Source organism: Pagrus major, chromosome 1, assembly GCF_040436345.1.
Source record: "Pagrus major chromosome 1, Pma_NU_1.0".
NCBI classification, from domain to species: Eukaryota; Metazoa; Chordata; class Actinopteri; order Spariformes; family Sparidae; genus Pagrus; species Pagrus major.
In genome coordinates this window covers 894,846-913,326 of record NC_133215.1, presented here as the reverse complement: position 1 = coordinate 913,326, position 18,481 = coordinate 894,846, and the positions used below count along the sequence as shown (strand labels likewise).

Here is an 18,481-nt window from a genome sequence, read left to right as displayed (position 1 = left end):
AACATGAATGAGAGTTGAAACACTTGACACACATCAGCAGCTCTGCTGAATCACTGATCATCTGAACTAACATGCAGCACAAAGTTTAACTAAATAAAAGATGTCGTCCAGCTTCAGATCACACAGATAATTACAACCAAACAACTGGACTCACACAGAGAACGTTCAGACTGTCTGACCTTCAGCTGACAGCAAACGAGATCACATCCTCACCAAAACTGACTCTGTTGTTCTTTGACTTCATGAAAATGAGTTCTTCTCTCTCTTTTATTTAGCTGTTAACATTAACATCTGCAGTTGTGGACATGTTTTCTCTCTTCATCTGTTTAAACAGTTCATTAAAGTGCAGTGAGCTCCTGCTGAAGAGGTCACCAGTTTAAAAAGACCTCTCTCCTCTCAGTCGACTTGGTCGCTGGCAGCAGGACGGTCACTGTGGTTCTTTGTTAAAGTGGACGGTCCCGTCCAGATTCTGTTGATACCAAACAGTTATTCTTCCCTGAAGACTCCTGAGTCTGTCTTTAGTTTAATGACTGCCAATAAAATGTATTAACTTCTACATGAGAGCAGGAAGCTGTCTGGCCGAACACAAAAAGATGAGATGAAAGTTACACTCATGAGTGACACACAGCTTTTATATTTACATACATAACATTAAATAATGTGACTTGTCATTAGTCTGGTCATTATCTTAACCCTCTAGACGCCAGAGTTTATTTAGGAAAATATTCCGTTTGGATTGTAAGGTTTCAAAAGGCTGTAGCTTGGAAGTGGTGAGAGATAAATCCATAGTGTAAATGAGAAAAATATTCATAGACCTGAAGTTTGTGATGGGAGTAAATTGACTCATCTAATTTGCATATTGTGACGTCACCAGGTGGCAGCCATATTGGATTACATAACTTTCAGTAAAACTGATTTTTGAACATATTTACACAGAAAAAAAAAATATTTATATTGTCATCTCATCCTCAGTGTAAATGAACAGGAATCTGATAGGAGTACATTTCCTAATCTAATTTGTATATCACCAGGTAAAATTCTATTTTTATAGTTTTTGTTGTTGTTGTTGTTTTTGTTTTTTTGGTCTTTTTTAGATCTTTTTTTTGGGGGGGGGACTTGAACTCATATACATCTATCAAGATAGCATTGTTTGGGGTTTTTCAGTGTGTGGTATCTCTCGTTGCAAGGCACGGCACACAGACCTACTCCACACTGACTGCACCTGAACTGTGTCTGGCGTCGCCCCTTAGGACGGGTGCGATCTGAGCGAACTACGCAATCTGGACGATCATCAGTATTGCGGAGCCAGTGACGTTCAGTGAGCCGCTGTGGCATTTCTCCCCCTTCCACTGAAGGCCTTCCTCCCTTCTTGCCTTCCTTCTTGGAGTAACCCTCAAGTAAAGCAGTCACAATGTCCTGGATGAAGGCCTTCAGTGGTTTGTGTGGGCCAGGACTACACCGACTGTAGATGATGTGGGATGATTGACCACACTGATGCTAAGAACCGCGTTGATAATGCGGTTGTACCATTTCCTGGATCAGTGTGGAAAGAGATATGTTTTCATACGCTGATCAGCTGTATCAACTCCCCCCATAAAGGAGTTGTAACTGTCAACGCACTCTGTTTTTTTGATGTCGCGAAAACCAGTCGCATTTGCCTTTGAACGAATGCGTTTCTGAACGCATATGTTCCTGTGAACTGATGTCAGCATGGTGAGACGCTTTGTGTCATGCCATGCACAAGCCAGCAATTTGCCATGCCGCATAAACACAGGCTCATCTCCCCTTTTCGAAGGCAACTGAGCTGGTTTCAGGCCCCGTGGCATCCCTCGCCTGTTGCAGTTCACTGTCCCACACAGTCCCGTTCCGTTAGCTGCTAACTCGTTAGCTAAGGCTGGCGATGTGTAGTAGCTATCCATATACACCTCATGCCCTTTTCCAATGTATGGAGCTATCAGCTGACAGACAATACAATGGGTCGCACCGAGATGATCATCCTCATCTGCTGTGTGTCCTGTGTACATGGACCACTGTAAAACACAGCCTGAGCTAGCTTCACTCAATACAAATGCCTTGTAGCCATATTTATCTGGTTTTTTTGGATTGTACAGTTTCAAGGTTGACCTCCCCTTGAATGCGATGGTCATTTCATCCAGGGAAAGTTCCTTGAGTGGACCATACATGGCTGAAAAACGGGGGATGACCATATCGAGTACTGGACGCACTTTGAATAATTTGTCATAGCCTGGCGGACCCCTCTCAACTTGCTCATCATTATTTGCAAAGTGGAGGAAAGAAAGGATCATCTCAAATCTGTTCCTTGTCATCACTTTGCCAAAGCTAGGTGTGTAACTTGGCCAAAATCCTGCCCAGTAGTCCTCAATTTCAGGTTTTTCAACAAGCCCCATGCACAAATGAAGTGAGATAAAGGCTTTCATCTCAGGGATGGTGACATCATACCAGCCATGAAATCTGGAGTTTGGCTGAAGTTGGTGTGTGTCAAGGTACTGGTGAGCATATCTGTTTGTTTCATTTGTGATGAGGTTCCAGAAATCCTCATCCAAAAACAGAGACAGGAAATCACATGCACTAGCATCTGTAAGATCCTTGTCTCCACGATACCCCACAGGCTCATCAAAGTCCCTGATCCATTTTTGGAACACCTCCTGACTTCTCAAATACTCCCAGCCATCATCATCATTTACAGCTCTATTTTGATGACCCCCTCTGCCGCCCCCACGTCCCCTCCTTGCCTGATTTCTCCCACGACCGCGGCGGAGAAAACTCTCGCCATGATCAGTATGTGTGACAGTGTCTGCAGCTGCAGCATCATCAGAGTCACTCGTCTCTGACGAGCGATCGTCATCAGAATCATCTGAATCGCGATCAGCAAAGATCTGTGCAAGCACCTCATCTGCACTGTAAAGTCCTCTGGGCATTTTGTTTTAATTGCAAAAATCGCTATCCGTCTCGCTATCTATCCAGGACGCTCCTGCCACCGCACCGCTCTGCTACTCTGTCCTCTCCCACTCTCCCGCTCAGGCGCTCCCGCTCTGACAGCTGGTGTCGGGTTTCAAACTTTTTTTTCTCGGATATTTTGCATAGAAACACACCCATAAATGACGTCAAGATTGAAGCTGAATCTAGTGGCCATCTAGTGGTAGCAAGTAGTAACAGCACAAGGCAGTAGATTTAAAGATATGGGCTGTTTTATTCAGCAATGTTGCCTGTCGCAATAATGCAACTTTGGCGCCTAGAGGGTTCAAATTTAAGGACTTTCACAAATAACATAATGAATCTCTAGAACAAATACTAAATGTACGTTGAGCTGAGCTGTTTTTCAACTTCTTTTTCCACGATCAAGAATCAACTTTAAACCTCTTGATGAGTTTTTATTCTGGTTAATCAACACTGAACGTTATTTGTCAAACAGAGTGTGTTACTGTGTCATTAAATGACCAACAGCAGATGGTGGTGTGATGTCAGTCAGGAGGTCAGTCTCAGTGTGGACAGGGACTCTCAGCACATCAGTTACTGTCTTCACTGTTATCAGCAGTGCTGCTGGTTAAAAATGTGAACCAACAGTCCTCAGCTTGTCAGTGTGACAGAGAAACAGTGTGTGAGCTCTTGTTGTCTGTTCATACCTGAGAGTGTCCAGTCTCCAGTCTGGATCCTCGAGTCCAGCCGACAGCAGCTTCACTCCTGAGTCTCCTGGATGATTGTAGCTCAGGTCAAGCTCTCTCAGATGGGAGGGGTTGGATCTCAGAGCTGAGGCCAGAGAAGTACAGCCTTCCTCTGTGATCAGACAGCCTGACAGCCTGGACACACAAACACACACACACACACACACACAGGACGATGTATATTTATGAATGTGTAGAGACAGACATTCTGTGACTAAAATCTGTGAACTGTGATTTAGTTTTTCTGTGCACGCCACATCTACTTCCTGTCTGTTGGTCCTGGGAGAAGGATCCTCCTCTTCCTGAGGTTTTTTTCCCCTGTTAAAAGGTTTTTTTCAATATAGGAAGTTTGCTTCACAGTCGAGGGTCAAAAGACAGAGGTGGTCGCTCACGGTACAGATTGTAAAGCCCACTGAAGCAATGTGAAAATGATTTGGGGCTTTATAAATAAAATTGACAGCAGACTTGATGTGACATCAGAAAAATACAGCCAGCTGCACTGGAAAAGCTCTGTAACCCCATGACACTATAACAAACTGCTGAAGCGAAAAAAAGATGCTGATGAGAGCAGCAAGACTGAATCCAACCGTAAAGCTGTGGAAAGTAAAAAAAACAAAAAACGAACACCAAAACAGGCTGTGAGATGCAACAATTCATAGAGCTGAGGGGCAAGACAAAGTAATTTGATAAAACTCTGTTTGTCATGGACAATTGGTTAAAAAAGAAAACACTGATTAGAGCTGACATGGTGATTGATGAATATAACTTTACTGTACATTAACATAAATGATTTAATCTCTGAAGGGCATTGTATACCTTTTAAGAATAATACACAATGTCCAAAACTTCTACAATGTTTGATATACAGTATCTTAAGGACATTTTAACCAGATGCCAAGCAACATTTGAGTGGTCATTTCACAGAAACTGAAGTCAGACCTGAGAGTCTCCAGTTTACAGTGTGGACTCTTCACTCCAACAGACAGCAGCTTCACTCCTGAATCCTGCAGGTCGTTGTTACTCAGGTCCAGCTCTCTCAGACTAGAGGACTGGGAGCTGAGAACTGAGGACAGAGCTTCACAGCTTCTCTCCGACAGATTACAGCCACTCAGCCTGAAAAAGAGTTAGTGATACTGTTTCTGTCTTCCACAATACAAAATACTTAACATTTTTGTAGTAACTGTTATTGTGTTGATGAGTAGAACAATCTAGAGTCTCGGGTGATCAATAGATGTTTAGACAATTAGTGTTTTTCATACTAGCATCTCACATTCTTGAAAAGTTTCAGAGGTCAACCGTTCTACTTCTATCAATTTCAGTCAACTCGCTGTCCATGTCATTCAACAGGTTAAATTACTTGTCTGTGGACATTCATCTTATCTTTTAGTTTGCCAAGATATTCAAAGTGTGTACTGGAGAAAATGAGACACATTTCGTATGTATCTGCAACTGAAGAGCTGACAGCATCAGCTCCAGATCAGGATTTTCAGGGCAGATCATTGATGGCTAGAAGCAGTATCGACCGATACCGTTCACTAATCACTGATCAGAAGGTTTCTTTACCTTATTGTTGTAGCCCTGTATAAAATTCATATAGGTTACAGTGCATAATAATTGAGTAAAAAAATATAATAAGGTGTTGTTTTACAAAAAGTTCATGATAAATACAGTTCAAGGTATTTAAAAATGGTTAAAATATGTGCTGTATAAAAGTATAAATATAATGTACAGTTTAATAAAATAGACTATTTACAGTTAAAAAGATAAATAAATATTAAGGTCTTGAAGTTCATTTAAGTTAATTAAATAACTGATCTGAGAGGAAAAAAGAGATGAGGAAGCAGTGTTTACGTGTGTAACCTAGCTTGTTACCTGTCATGTGTCGGTCATTTCATTTCTGTTTTGCCCTTGATTGTTGTCGAGCTCAAGAGCCAAGAGGAGTGCATTCGCTGTGTAAGGGGCGGGATTATTGGTGCAGGTTGATATGAGGTGTAGGAGCATGCGACAGGAGAGACACGCTATCGTATCAGAGAGCTGTCGTCTGGAGTTCAGAGTGGGAAACATTTAGGAGTTATCAAGGTCGACTACCCGTGGTCCTGTTATTGCTCTTCTATGTGACTCGCAGAAGGTGAATATAATGTATATGCCATGATTTTTTGAACTGTAACTTAATGTTGTAGTGGAAAAGACCGGAATGTAATGTATTTAGCCACCCGCTAACTAGCATAGCATCCCGTGTTTTGATAGCATAGCTTTAGCATGTTGCTGATTTCTAAATGCTAAAATGGGCTAACGTTAAGTCAATATGATATAGCGTGATGATATTATGGCTCAACAGAGTTCATGTAATTAAAGGAGACGGACACTGTGAAGATAGAGAGAGAGAGATTGAGACGGTTGCTGGTGGATGGACTGTTTATTCTTCCCCGGATTTTGTTGTGTGCTGCTGGGTTTGGATTTGTGACTGCCATCACCCCCATCTGTGACTGCCCTTGCCTTATTCCCCCCGCTATCCCCTTTGCCCCTCGCTTGGATGTGCTTTTGTTTTCTGCTCTTGACTGAGTGAAGCGGCCATAACAGTTTTTCGACCTCACCGCACCCGAGCGTCATCACAGGCCTGCGACAGAGTTTTGAGTTGATCCTTTTGGTCCCACATGTGATGAACGTGAATTTATTAAAGTTTATAGGAATAGTTATTTTGTTTTGTTTACCTGTGAACGATAAAGATTTTATTTAATTCCTGAAACAATTTAAAGGGACCCTGTATTTTATTTTTGCATTTAAAGGAAATTCTCATTTATATGTATATTGTGCATTTATTTTATTTTATATTTACCTTCTTGAGAGAGGAGCTTACAACAATTTAGTTATGTTTCTTTGTAAATAAACACCTGTGAAGGTTTTGTCTCTAAAACACAGTCGTGGTGGTCCTTAAAATTTAATTAGAAAAACTTACCAAGATTTAGATTCATTTAAGATATTTTTCCTGAGATCATAATAATCATTTTTCCCTGTTTTGGAACAAACTCAAGCCCAGTCTCACTTTAGTAAATAGTTTATTATCCTTAAACTAGAGATCTGGGTTACATTGTCATCTATAGTTGTTAGTTAATAGTGGCATAATAAAACCACCATAAAAATGACGAGGAAATAAATAATTATATTTACCTTACATCAATTTAAAGACAGAAAAAGGTTTAAAACAAAGTAAGAAGTTATCTAAACACTGTTAAAAGAGAATTAAGAAAAGTAACATAGGACACAGAATTTAGTAACAGAGAGATTTTGGGAAGAAGTCTGTCTCATTCTCACTTGTCTCAGTCTTTGAGGTCTTTGTTCTGAAGCTACTGCTCCACCACCTGGTCACTGCTTGTACCAGGTTACTTTCTTCTCTGTCAGAAGATTGATAAAATGTACACTGATGTAAATTGCCTGTAACTCCAAACTCAAGGTACTTTTACTTCCAAACAGGACTTGTCTAAAATCCTTCAGTACATTCATTTTATGTAAACGTGTTGTGTTGTCACATTAAACTGCAGTTCAGTGTTTACCACTTCATGTTCCTCTGAACTCTCAGTACTGCTGTGTGTGTTTAGCTCCACTGGAAGCTTTTAGCTCCGTCAACTGTTACCTCTGTTAGCTCTCATGCTGTAGGGCTCGAAACAAACGGTGTCGCGTTGTCCCAATCTGAAATGAAATACTGAACGGACTATTTTGTTGATACTGCATTCAATTTTGATTGTGAAATTAATTAGGCTCATTTCGACCGATTATCGTTTTTAAAATTGTGAAACCCACAAATATTGCTAGTTTTGACTCTGTTGTGTTTAGGATGAATGTGTACTTCAATATCTTGTATTTATATTAATATATGTTTGTTTACTTCAGCTACGACAAAGCAAAATCCACTTCTATGCAAGCTAGCCCAGTTGTTATAGCCTTGCCTTGGCAATGTGCATCAGTGAATTTGTTTGGCTGTTCGTTCAAATATCAAAAATCCTTCTCCAGAATGATTCACCCACCTTTAAAATGACTTCTTTTTCCTTTCATGGCTGCATTAATGTGCAGAGGTACAATGATCTAATGAAACAATGCAGGTTTGTCAATTGATCAACTACTTGAAATCTAAGACATTCATTAGTTGACCCTGCACATGTGATATACAGCAGTTAGTATCTGCAGTTATCTGTTCACTTACAGAGCTTTGTTGGAGGCTTTGACCACTGGCAGCAGCCTCAGAAGAGCCTCCTCTGAAGCACAGTATTTCTTCAGGTCAAACACATCCAGATCTTCTGATGACAGTAAGATGAAGACCAGAGCTGACCACTGAGCAGGAGACAGTTCATCTGTGGAGAGACTTCCTGATCTTAGGTACTGTTGGATCTCCTCCACTAGAGAACCATCATTCAGTTCATTCAGACAGTGGAACAGATTGATGCTTCTCTCTGGAGACAGATTCTCACTGATCTTCTCCTTGATGTACTCAACTGTTTTCTGATTGGTCTGTGAGCTTCTTTCCTTTTCCAGGAGGCCTTGAGGGAGAGTCTGATTGGTCTGCAGTGAAAGACCCAGGAGGAAGCGGAGGAACAAGTCCAGGTGTCCGTTTGGACTCTGTAAGGCCTTGTCAATAGCAAACCTGTGGACATTTGTCACAGACTTTTTGCTGATAAACATTCTCACATGTTCACAGATAGTTTGAGCTAGCTCTGACATCACATTCTTGTTTTTGTTAATGAGTGACATCTCTACATACAAAGCTGCCAAAAACTCCTGAACACTGAGATGGATGAAGCTAAACATCTTGACTTCATCACTCTTCCTCCCACGTTCCTCTTTAAAGATCTCTGTGAACACTCCCGAGAACACTGAGGCTCCTCTGACATCAATGCCACTCTCTTTAAGATCTCTTTCATAGAAGATCAGTTTGCCCTTTTCCAGCTGCTGGAAAGCCAGTTTTGCTAATGACTTAATGTACCGAATGCACATGTTTTGGTCAAACTTCTCATTTGTCTGGTGAATCTGAAACCTCAGGAACTCTACATACATCTCAGTCAGGGTCTTGGGCAGCTCTCTTCTGGTTCTGGTCTTCAACACATCCTCCAGAACTGTAGCAGTGATCCAGCAGAAGACTGGGATGTGGCACATGATGTGGAGGCTTCGTGATGTCTTGATGTGGGAGATGATTCTGTTGGCCTGCTCCTCATCTCTGAATCTCTTCCTGAAGTACTCCTCCTTCTGTGGGTCAGTGAACCCTCTGACTTCTGTCACCATGTCAACAAAATCAGAATGAATCTGATTGGCTGCTGCAGGTCGTGTGGTTATCCAGAGGCGAGCAGAGGGAAGCAGATTTCTCTTGATGAGGTTTGACATCAGCACATCCACTGAGGTGGACTGAGTCACATCAAAGTCTGTTTCTTTGTTTTTATTGGTCGAGCAGTTCAGTTGAAGGCGGCTCTCATCCAGTCCATCCAAAACAAACAGAAGTTTGAATTTACTTCTGTCATACTTTTTGTTTCCTGATGACTGCAGAGCTGTAAAGATGTGATTCAGAGCCTCTTCCTTGATGCCTCTGGTCTCTGTGATACATTTATGGATCAGCTCGGTCAGACTTAACTTTTCATCCTTCCTTAAGTTCAGCTGGCGGAAGGTAAAGGGGAATATGAGATGCACATCTTGATTGTTTTCTTTGTTAGTCCAGTCCAACACAAACTTCTGGACAAGAAATGTTTTGCCAATTCCTGCGATTCCATTGGTCAGAACTGTTCTTATGGATCTTTCTTTCCCAGATGGGGGTTTGAACATGTCACAGGGTTTAATTGATTCCTCTGTTGTTGGCTTCACCTCCATCTGAATGACCTCATGCTGTTTGTTGAGGTTTACGTCACCCCCAGCTGTGACGTACAGCTCTGTGTAGATATCAACCAGAGGTTGCTCATCCTTCCTCTGTGCCCACCCCTCTTGTGAACAATTAAACATATCCTCGAGGTTTGACTGAAGCATGTCTTGGTAATATGAGATGGGTTGTGGCTTTGGTACTGGAACGATCTCATCTGAGTGGCAAAAAGAAACAAAAAACAACTGAAATGCAGGATTTTGAAATTACAGTGGGAGCAAGATGTCTATGGAAACTGTTCTAGCAGTATATTTGTAATTGTGTTACAGTAAGCTATCTTTTTTTTTTGAGAACTTTATTTATAAAGTTTTTAGGTTTAAACCACATATAGAACAACAGAGACAATATACAATAAAACAAAAAGAAAAGGACAAAACAGACCAAAACAAACTGCCAGATCACAAAGATATAAACACGTACAAGTTAAAGTTATGCATGTCAGCACACACACTGAATGAAAAAAGATTATTGAGTCCAGGAGAGAGTCCAGAGAGTCCAAAGAGCCAGGTCCAAATGAAGACAAGGAGACTGGATGCTTGGCTGTGCAAAGCACAATGTAGACAGTTCAAAACAGAATGAGACAGAATAACAGTGTCCAGTGTAACTAGTCCGGAGAACGATGTCTGTCTTTTTGAATATACTCAATAAAGAGTCCCCAGACATCAAGGAATTTGTGATGAGTGTCTGACAGAGTATACCGAATTTCTTCCAGGTAGATACAAGAGACCATGTCGTTCAACCATTTCTTAAAACAGGGAGGAGAAACTGATTTCCAATCTCTAAGAATAACTCGTTTTGCTACAACCAAACCAAACATAAGGGCTTGTTGAAAAGATGAGGGAAGAGTGAGAGAGAAGTTGGAACAGCCCAATAATATCAGATGACAGTCAGGGATCAACTGTTTACTGTATATAACACTATACAAATGAAAAATGTCTTCCCAAAAGTTCTGAAGCTTAGGGCAGGACCAGAAAAGATGACCTAGAGTCCCGTCATGCGATTTACATTTATCACAGGTAGCAGAAACAGAAGGAAAGATCCGGTTCAGTTTGGTCTTGGAGAAATGCAAACGATGAATGACTTTAAATTGAATAAGTTGAAGTCTGGCATTGATAGGGCAAGATTTGATCCTCTTAAGACCCTGGGCCCACAGCTCATCTGAGATCTCAACCCCAGTGTCCGATACCCAGGCTGCTTTAATATGGAGAGAAGGGGCTGCCAAACTAAAAAGATTAACAAACTGAGAGATCAAATGTTTGGAGGTGGGAGATTTGGTCATAAGCTCATAGAAGCTATGCTGCTCAGGTAACGTTTCAAAGTGAGGGATCGATTGCCTAACAAAATTTCTGACTTGCAAATATTGGAAAAAATGGGTGGAGGGGAGACCAAATTTTTCCTGCAACTGAGCAAAAGATGCAAAGTGGTTATTAATGTAAAGGTCTTTGACGGTGATCAGGCCTTTGTCAGACCACTGTACAAAAGCAGCATCCATCATGCCTGGTTTAAAGCAAGGATTCTGACAAATAGGAGCGTGGGTAGACAGTCCGGGGAGATTCAGAACACTCTTAATCTGTTTCAAAATTCTAAAAGTATTCTAAAATCATCCTTAAAGCATCTAAAAGGTAGGTTTAATTTTGAGAATAGAATGGCTGCTAATGAGGCACCTGCATGCACAGAAGCTGACCAAGTCTCAATTTCAGGCCAGCTGGGGGAGAGGGAAACTCTCTGCTCGGCCGCAGCAGTGGGGTGACTCCAAAAGACCAATGCTCTGGCGTTGCAGGCCCAATAGTAATGACGGAAGACAGGGAGGCCAAGACCTCCCTCAGCTGTGGGTTTGTGTAAATGTGCCTTTGAGATACGAGGAGGTTTATAAGCCCAGATAAAGGGAATAATGATAGAGTCTATCAGCTTGAAGAAAGAGGCTGTGAGATATATGGGTATGTTTTGGAAGAGGTACATAAATTTGGGAAGAACTACCATCTTGACAATATTGACACGGCCAATTAACGAGAGAGGAAGAAGTTTCCATTTGTCTATCATAATTTTGAGTTTACCAATCAGGTCAGAGTAATTCAACTTAAAAAGAAGTTTTGGGTTCCTGGAGATGTTGATCCCAAGATACACAAACGACTCAGTGGAAACTTTAAATGGTAAGTTATTGAGAAAAACAGAGTCGAGCCCATCAGACAGAGGCATGAACAGACTTTTTTCCCAGTTAATGGTAAAACCAGAAAGCTGTCCAAAGTTCTTTATAAGATTTAAAAGTGGTGTAAGGGACATCCTAACATCGGTCAAAGTCAAGATCACATCATCTGCGTACAGACCAATAGGACTATCAGATGCACCATGCCCAATGCCAGTAATCTGAGGGCAAGATCTGATGGAGATAGCGAGGGGCTCTAAAGCGAGTGCAAAGAGCAAGGGAGAGAGGCTGCATCCTTGTCTAGTTCCGCGATGCAATAAGAAAGGAGGAGATCTGTCATGGTTGGTCAAGACCGAGGACTTGGGACAAGCATAAAGCATTTTTAAAAGAGTCATGAATTTATCGCCAAAACCGAAGTTTTTGAGTGTTGCAAACATATATTTCCATTCAATTTGGTCAAATGCTTGCTTAGCATCTAATGAAATAACAGCAGAGTGTGATAAATTTGTGGAATACATAATATTTAGCAAGCGGCGAGTATTGGAGAAGGAGAACCTATCTGGGATAAAGCCTGACTGGTCAGGGTGGATTAACGAGCCCACATGTTCTTTTAATCGGTTAGTCAGAACTTTTGCAACAATCTTTTGGTCGCTGTTTAGGAGACTTAAAGGGCGATAAGACGCGACGTTAGTGCTATCTCTGTCTTTTTTGAGGAGAAGGCAAATATTAGCATCGTACACACTGCTGGGAAAAATTCCATCTTTCACAGAACAATTTATCATCCGAAGAAGAAGAGGAGCAATTTTATCTATATGTTTTTTATAGAATTCTATTCCAAAGCCATCAGGGCCACAAGCTTTACCATTGGGAAAGGAACAAATTGCTGTTTTTATTTCCTCCAGTGTGAGGTCAGAATCCAATTCTAGCTTAGCGGTTTCATTAAGAGTTGGAATGTTCAAAGAATTGAAAAAATCATCCAGGTCTGAGTCACTCGGCTTAGCTTTGGAGGTATACAACTGCCTGAAAAAATCTAAGAATCTATCGTTAATCAATTTTGGATCAGTTATCAATTGTCCAGTGGCAGAGGAAACTTTGTGAATTGCTCTGTCAGCCTGTATGCCTTTTAGCTGCCTAGCAAGTAATTTGTCAGGCTTATCGCCTAGCTCAAAATGTTTCTGCTTAAGTTTGCGGATATAATTTCCAACCTGTTCTCCCAACATCTGATTGTACTCATACTTTATCTTCAGGATGGCGCTAAGAGTATCATCATCGTTTGTATTGCGAAAAGTGTCCTCCAACGCAGCTAACTCATCCTCAATAACTGCAAGACGCCTCAGCCTGGACCTTTTAATGGACGATTGATATGAGATGATATGACCCCGTAGCACTACCTTGAATGACTCCCACAAAACTGAGTCAGAGACTGCCCCGTTATCATTATCAAGCAAAAAATCTGAAATCTTAGCCGAGATATAGTCATTAAATGTTTTATCCGAGTTTAGAGAGGGATTAAATTTCCAAGTATATGAAGGTGTATTGAGGTTGAAATTAATTTGGATTGAAAGGGGCGCGTGATCAGACACTAAAATACTATGATATGCTGAACTGAGCGTGTGCGAGATTAGTTTAGAGTCTACTAAGAAATGATCAATTCTGGTGAAGCTACCATGTACAGGAGAGAAGAAAGAATATTGCCTCTCCAGGGGGTGCTGAAGCCTCCAAATATCAACTAAATCAAAAGATTTCACCAAATCATTGAGAACTGGTACGGATTTCAACGATGGGGCAACTTTATTGGAAGACCTGTCCAACTGAGGGTCGAAATAGCAGTTAAAGTCGCCCCCAATGATTATATTATGAGTATTATATTCTGCAACAAGATCAAAGACTTTACAGAAAAAGTCGGGGCAGTCAAAATTGGGAGCATAGATATTCAAAAGAGCTAACGGGAACGAATTGATTGCACCAGTGACAAGAACGTATCTCCCACCTGGGTCTGTTGTTATAGAGTTGAATACAAACGGAATAGTTTTGCGGATAAGGATGGCAACCCCTCTCGCCTTAGATGAGAAAGTAGATTGGTACACTTGTGACACCCATAGCGATCTCAAACGTCTCTGCTCAGTAGGTTGAATGTGGGTCTCCTGCAAAAAAATGATATCAGATGACAAGGATTTTAAATGCGAGAGTACTTTCCCCCTCTTAAGTGCCTTGCCAAGACCTCTACAATTCCAAGAAGTAAAAGTAATAGGACTCATTCCCTTGGCCGCATGACTAACCTGCATTTAGGAAACAAAAGAACAGAAAATGATGGCTGACACGACAAACATGATGTGAAACTGGCACTTTCAAACACACAAAAAACGAAACCCCCCCCCAAAAAAAACCAAAAGCCGCAACAAGAACTAAGCGGCAAACCCCTCTTTCCATTGTGGAGGCTGCCGGGTAACAGAGACAGCTAAACCGTACTGCAATAAACTGGCCTATACTAACAGCACCGTGTGCACCTCCAAATTTTAGATTTAACGATAAGGAGCACCTGCAGGAGCATAGTTATAAACAATCGCTTCAGCCCATACTGGGAATGTTTGAGGGAGTGAGTTACAAGTGGGTAAATAGTAGAAGAAAAAAGAAAAAAAAAAAAAAAAAAATTAATGAAAATCACACAAGGGTAAATCAGGCTTGGCTGAACAAGTAGTGAGTTACAAAATCCCGGTGGAATATCAATACCATGAGAGAAAAAAAAGTGACATAACTCACTCCCGGACTGAAAGCTAGATGCTGAGAATTCAACACTTTTGGCAAAATGCTAAACCACAACAACAGTAGTGAAACTGCATTAAATGCAGAGAGTAGACAACAAGACTACTGTATGGGAAGCTTTAACAGTCATGTTTTGTCAGCTAGTGAAGTGGCAAACCGTTCAGCATCCACTGGTGACTCGAAGATTTTCACTGTGCCGTTGTGGACAACCTGGAGCTTGGCTGGAAAGCGCAGGGAGCATGTAGCCCCGGCGTCCATGAGCTTCTTCCTCGCGGTGTTGAAGGCCTGGCGTAGAGATGATACCTCAGCCGTGTAGTCGGGGAAAATCGAGACCCTCGCACCGTGGTAGTGTAGCGGGGCTTGTTGGCGACTGAGCCGGAGAATGCTGACCAGGTCGCGGTCGTTATGAACTCTAGCGATGATGATGCGCGGTCGCTCGTTAGCGAGTGGCTTGGGCCTCAGGCTGCGGTGGGCCCGGTCAATTTTGACGGGCTTGGGAAAGTTGTCCTGGCCAAGAAGCTCCGGTATCAGCCGCGAGACAAACTCAGTTGGGCGACCATTTTCTTCTCCCTCTTTGATGCCCACGATCCTGACGTTAAGCCTCCGGGAGCGACCCTCCAAGTCATTCACTTTAGCTTTGAGGAGCCCTTTAGCCGCTGTTAACTCTTTGCATGTCGCCTCCAGGACTGTGATGCGGCTATCGGCGGCCGAGAGTGCCTCATCCACGTCGTCCAGACGGTGCTGGGCTTCGCGGTGCTCTTTTTGGAGGGTGGATAGGGATGCTTCAATGGAGTCAAAGCGCCCCTCCATCGACTTCTTCATGTCATCCACAAGCGTGCAAATCTTGGCGAGCTCAACTCCATGGCTAGCAATGGCGGCTAATATGGGAGCTGCCCCAGAGTCAGTAGTAGCTGGGCTAGCCTGAGGTGACGCCGGCTTTTTGGGTTCGACTTTCTTGTTATTAGGCATAACTTAGCGTAAAAACAAAGTACAGCGGATTACGATGAGAGACTGCGACAGGGCGGCGAAAAAAATGAACATACAGGTGCAGTAGTTTATGAAAATGAAGGTAGCAACACGGAGCTCCGACAAAACACGTCTACTCCATTACTGCGCACGAGCGCCCCCCCGTGTTACAGTAAGCTATCTTAACAATAGTATTTGATCACATCATTCTCTCATGTACCCCAACAACATATAAATCTATCCGGCAGGGAGCTGGTCAGTACAACCACAGCCCTGGACTGGTTACCACTGAGCAGCTGTTGGTGTTGCTGCCAGCTTCTGGTTGAAATGTCACAAAGAAGTCCTGTAGCATCAGCTTTAATATTCTCCTTCTGTCTATATAGATATGTAGACTCACGCTCTCTTGCAGGTCCAGAAGTGTTCATTCTCAATTTCTTTTACTCTTTCTTGTTTTGGGGAATCACTTGATGATGTTTAAATACCAATATCATTCAAACCACCCCCAATAAAGACTGGTAGTACTGGTTTTTATTATAACTGAGCCTGGTGGCTCCATACAAACCATTATTGATCTGGTTTCTTTGGTTTCCACTCAACAAAAAAAGGATGCAGGCCTTATCTGAACCACAGATGAGCTCAGCTAGCTTTCCACTGTCACTCCGCTCAGTCCTCACAGTTATCAACCACTTTGACTTCATGGTCGGGTAAACCCCACCTCTCAGTTGAGAACCATGCACTGAGCTGACAGTCAGTTTCAGTTCATTCAGTCTGGCAAACAGACACAGGCACAAGCTAACAAAACTGCTTCAGAAATAATGGTTATTATTCAGTGTCCATCATGGCCTCCATGAAAAGAGTTGCTCTCTGATCTCTTCTTCCTCTACACTCGACTCCATCTCTGCTGTCTGACCTCTGGCCTGCTCATACTACGTAAGACCCGCCCTCTGAAGAACAGCAGCCAATCAAAAATTACAAATGACCACCTGCAACTATGACACCATACTTCTATAAGAATATTAGGAGTTGGCCCCAAATTCTCCTCTATCGTGCCAATAAACCACTGGAGAAGAGGAGAATGCAAACGATAGAAAACCATGTGAAAACATGATGAAGATATAATATTTGTGTTTGATGTATTAATGTGAGGAAGGTTACAGTCTCCTCATCACTACACACAGATCTGATGTTTTTCATCTCTTCCCTTTCTTGAGTTTCACCATCTGAATGTAAGTTATCATATACTGAATTCACTGAGTCGTCACATTTTCTTGTAATCGTTTCACCAACTTTTCCTACTCCGACATTTTTGTGATGTTTTGCACCTTTATAATACGACACAGACTGAAATGTAAATTTCAATCACTATTTTGAGCTGATGAGCTTCCTGGCTGCTGTAGCTGCAGTAGAGACGGAGTTTGATGCAGATCTGATGGTTAACTGCCTCCTGCAGCTTAATCCACTGTCACAACAGTCCCACTATAGTTTTAAATCCTCCTGACAGCTCACAACCACATACAAAATAATCTAAAAACTGATGTTACAGTCTAAGGTACCCAAGGAAAAAACATTCAAGACCTTTGTAGATGGATTTTAAGACTTTAAAATAGCTTCTAGGGTCTTTATGAAGAAACTGAATTAAATGCTTTATATACAATGTCTTTCAGAGCTGCAGATACTCTGATACTGCTTCAACTAAAGCTCATCAAGTACTTCTGTCTCTGCTTTCACTCAGTTATAATGCAGTCAGTCTTACTAACTTTTAACTTTTCCAAACTAAAAACTAAACTTTGTCTTTCAGGGCTTCCATACATACCAGAGAATACAGCAGCTTTACCTTCGCTCTGAGAGGAAGAAGGTCCTCTGTTCTCTGAAGTCTCTCCAACATAACCAGCATTCACTGACACTGAGAGAGAGGTGAAGACAGAGATTATGGCTGGTTGCACCAACAAGGATTCATTTAATCTAAGATCAGATCTAATCTGAGTTCAGTAAAACTAGGTTTAAAATGAGTTGATCCAGATTTTAAATTAGGCAGAGCTCTGTTGCACCATTAAAATGAATCTCTGCTCAGTTAAACAATGTTTATTTATGTGAACCATCAAACCTCCATCCTCTCCAATAACAATTATTGATGCTTCAACCTTTTCTCCTAATTATGAAATCAGCCTCTTTGTTTTTCTTTGCTGAAAACAATGAGCTTCTGTACTGAGAGGCCTGTTCCTTTACAAGTATTGTGTCGTCCACTCTCTTCGTCTGAAAATGATATTAAAATAAAAAAATGTGACTGACCTTCTGGTCCTGAGCTGTTGGCTGACAGACTCTGCACCAGGTCATTCCTCTTTATCTTCTCTAAAATCTTCTTGGTCACCTTCAGAGCTCCATCAAGTGTGAAGGTGTTCACCATCAGATCCACTGTGTCCTGTATTTCTGCACTCTCCAGCTTGGACTGTTTGATGGGTTGGTAGCCTTCCAGGATGTCAGGCTGCTTCAGATACCATTTGAAATCCTTGAATTCTTTGACTTTTAGATCCTCCAGAGTGTTGAAAATGTCCTCTCGCGTCATCGTGGCTTCCTGCTAAAGACAGGCAGTGTTATCACCTGAAGGAAAACCAGCCAGGCTTCCAGTAGCTGGGAAACATCAGTGAAGACCGGTCTTAACTCTTGAGAAGCTGCTGCATTTATTATCTGACACACTGCGACCTGCACTGACAACAGACACAAACTGCTAACCTTTTTATTCTCTGCTCTGCTCGCAGTCATCGTCTCTTTTCTGACTCTCTCTCTCTTTTCTGACCACACTCTGCCTACGCACAGCGAGCACATGTTGATGATTACAACACAGAAACAAGCTTTGTTTGAGAAAAGACTACTGATAAAAAATATTCTACATCAGAGATCAGACGACGAGACGACCCTGGTTGTACGGACTGACCAATCAGAGGTCTGCAGTGTTTTAACTCCACCTGTTAGTATCAGATCAGTGTGCGAGCTACGTCAACAGGACAGTAACAAACGAGACACCATGTTGGTCCA

General features: G+C 41.9%; 1 protein-coding gene across 1 annotated transcript in view; it reads right to left on the bottom strand.

Moving 5' to 3' along the window:
• LOC141006168 (NACHT, LRR and PYD domains-containing protein 3-like) overlaps positions 1 to 18,011 on the bottom strand; it is a 467,008-nt gene extending 448,997 nt beyond the window's left edge. Inside the window, exons 1-4 of the mRNA XM_073478309.1 lie at positions 17,738 to 18,011; positions 17,283 to 17,351; positions 7,882 to 9,733; positions 4,623 to 4,796 (exon numbers count right to left, since the gene is read on the bottom strand). Of these exons, the coding sequence (XP_073334410.1) occupies positions 4,623 to 4,796; positions 7,882 to 9,733; positions 17,283 to 17,351; positions 17,738 to 18,011 (2,369 nt within the window). The remainder of the gene's footprint in view (positions 1 to 4,622; positions 4,797 to 7,881; positions 9,734 to 17,282; positions 17,352 to 17,737) is intronic.
• Between the last annotated feature and the right edge of the window lie 470 nt (positions 18,012 to 18,481).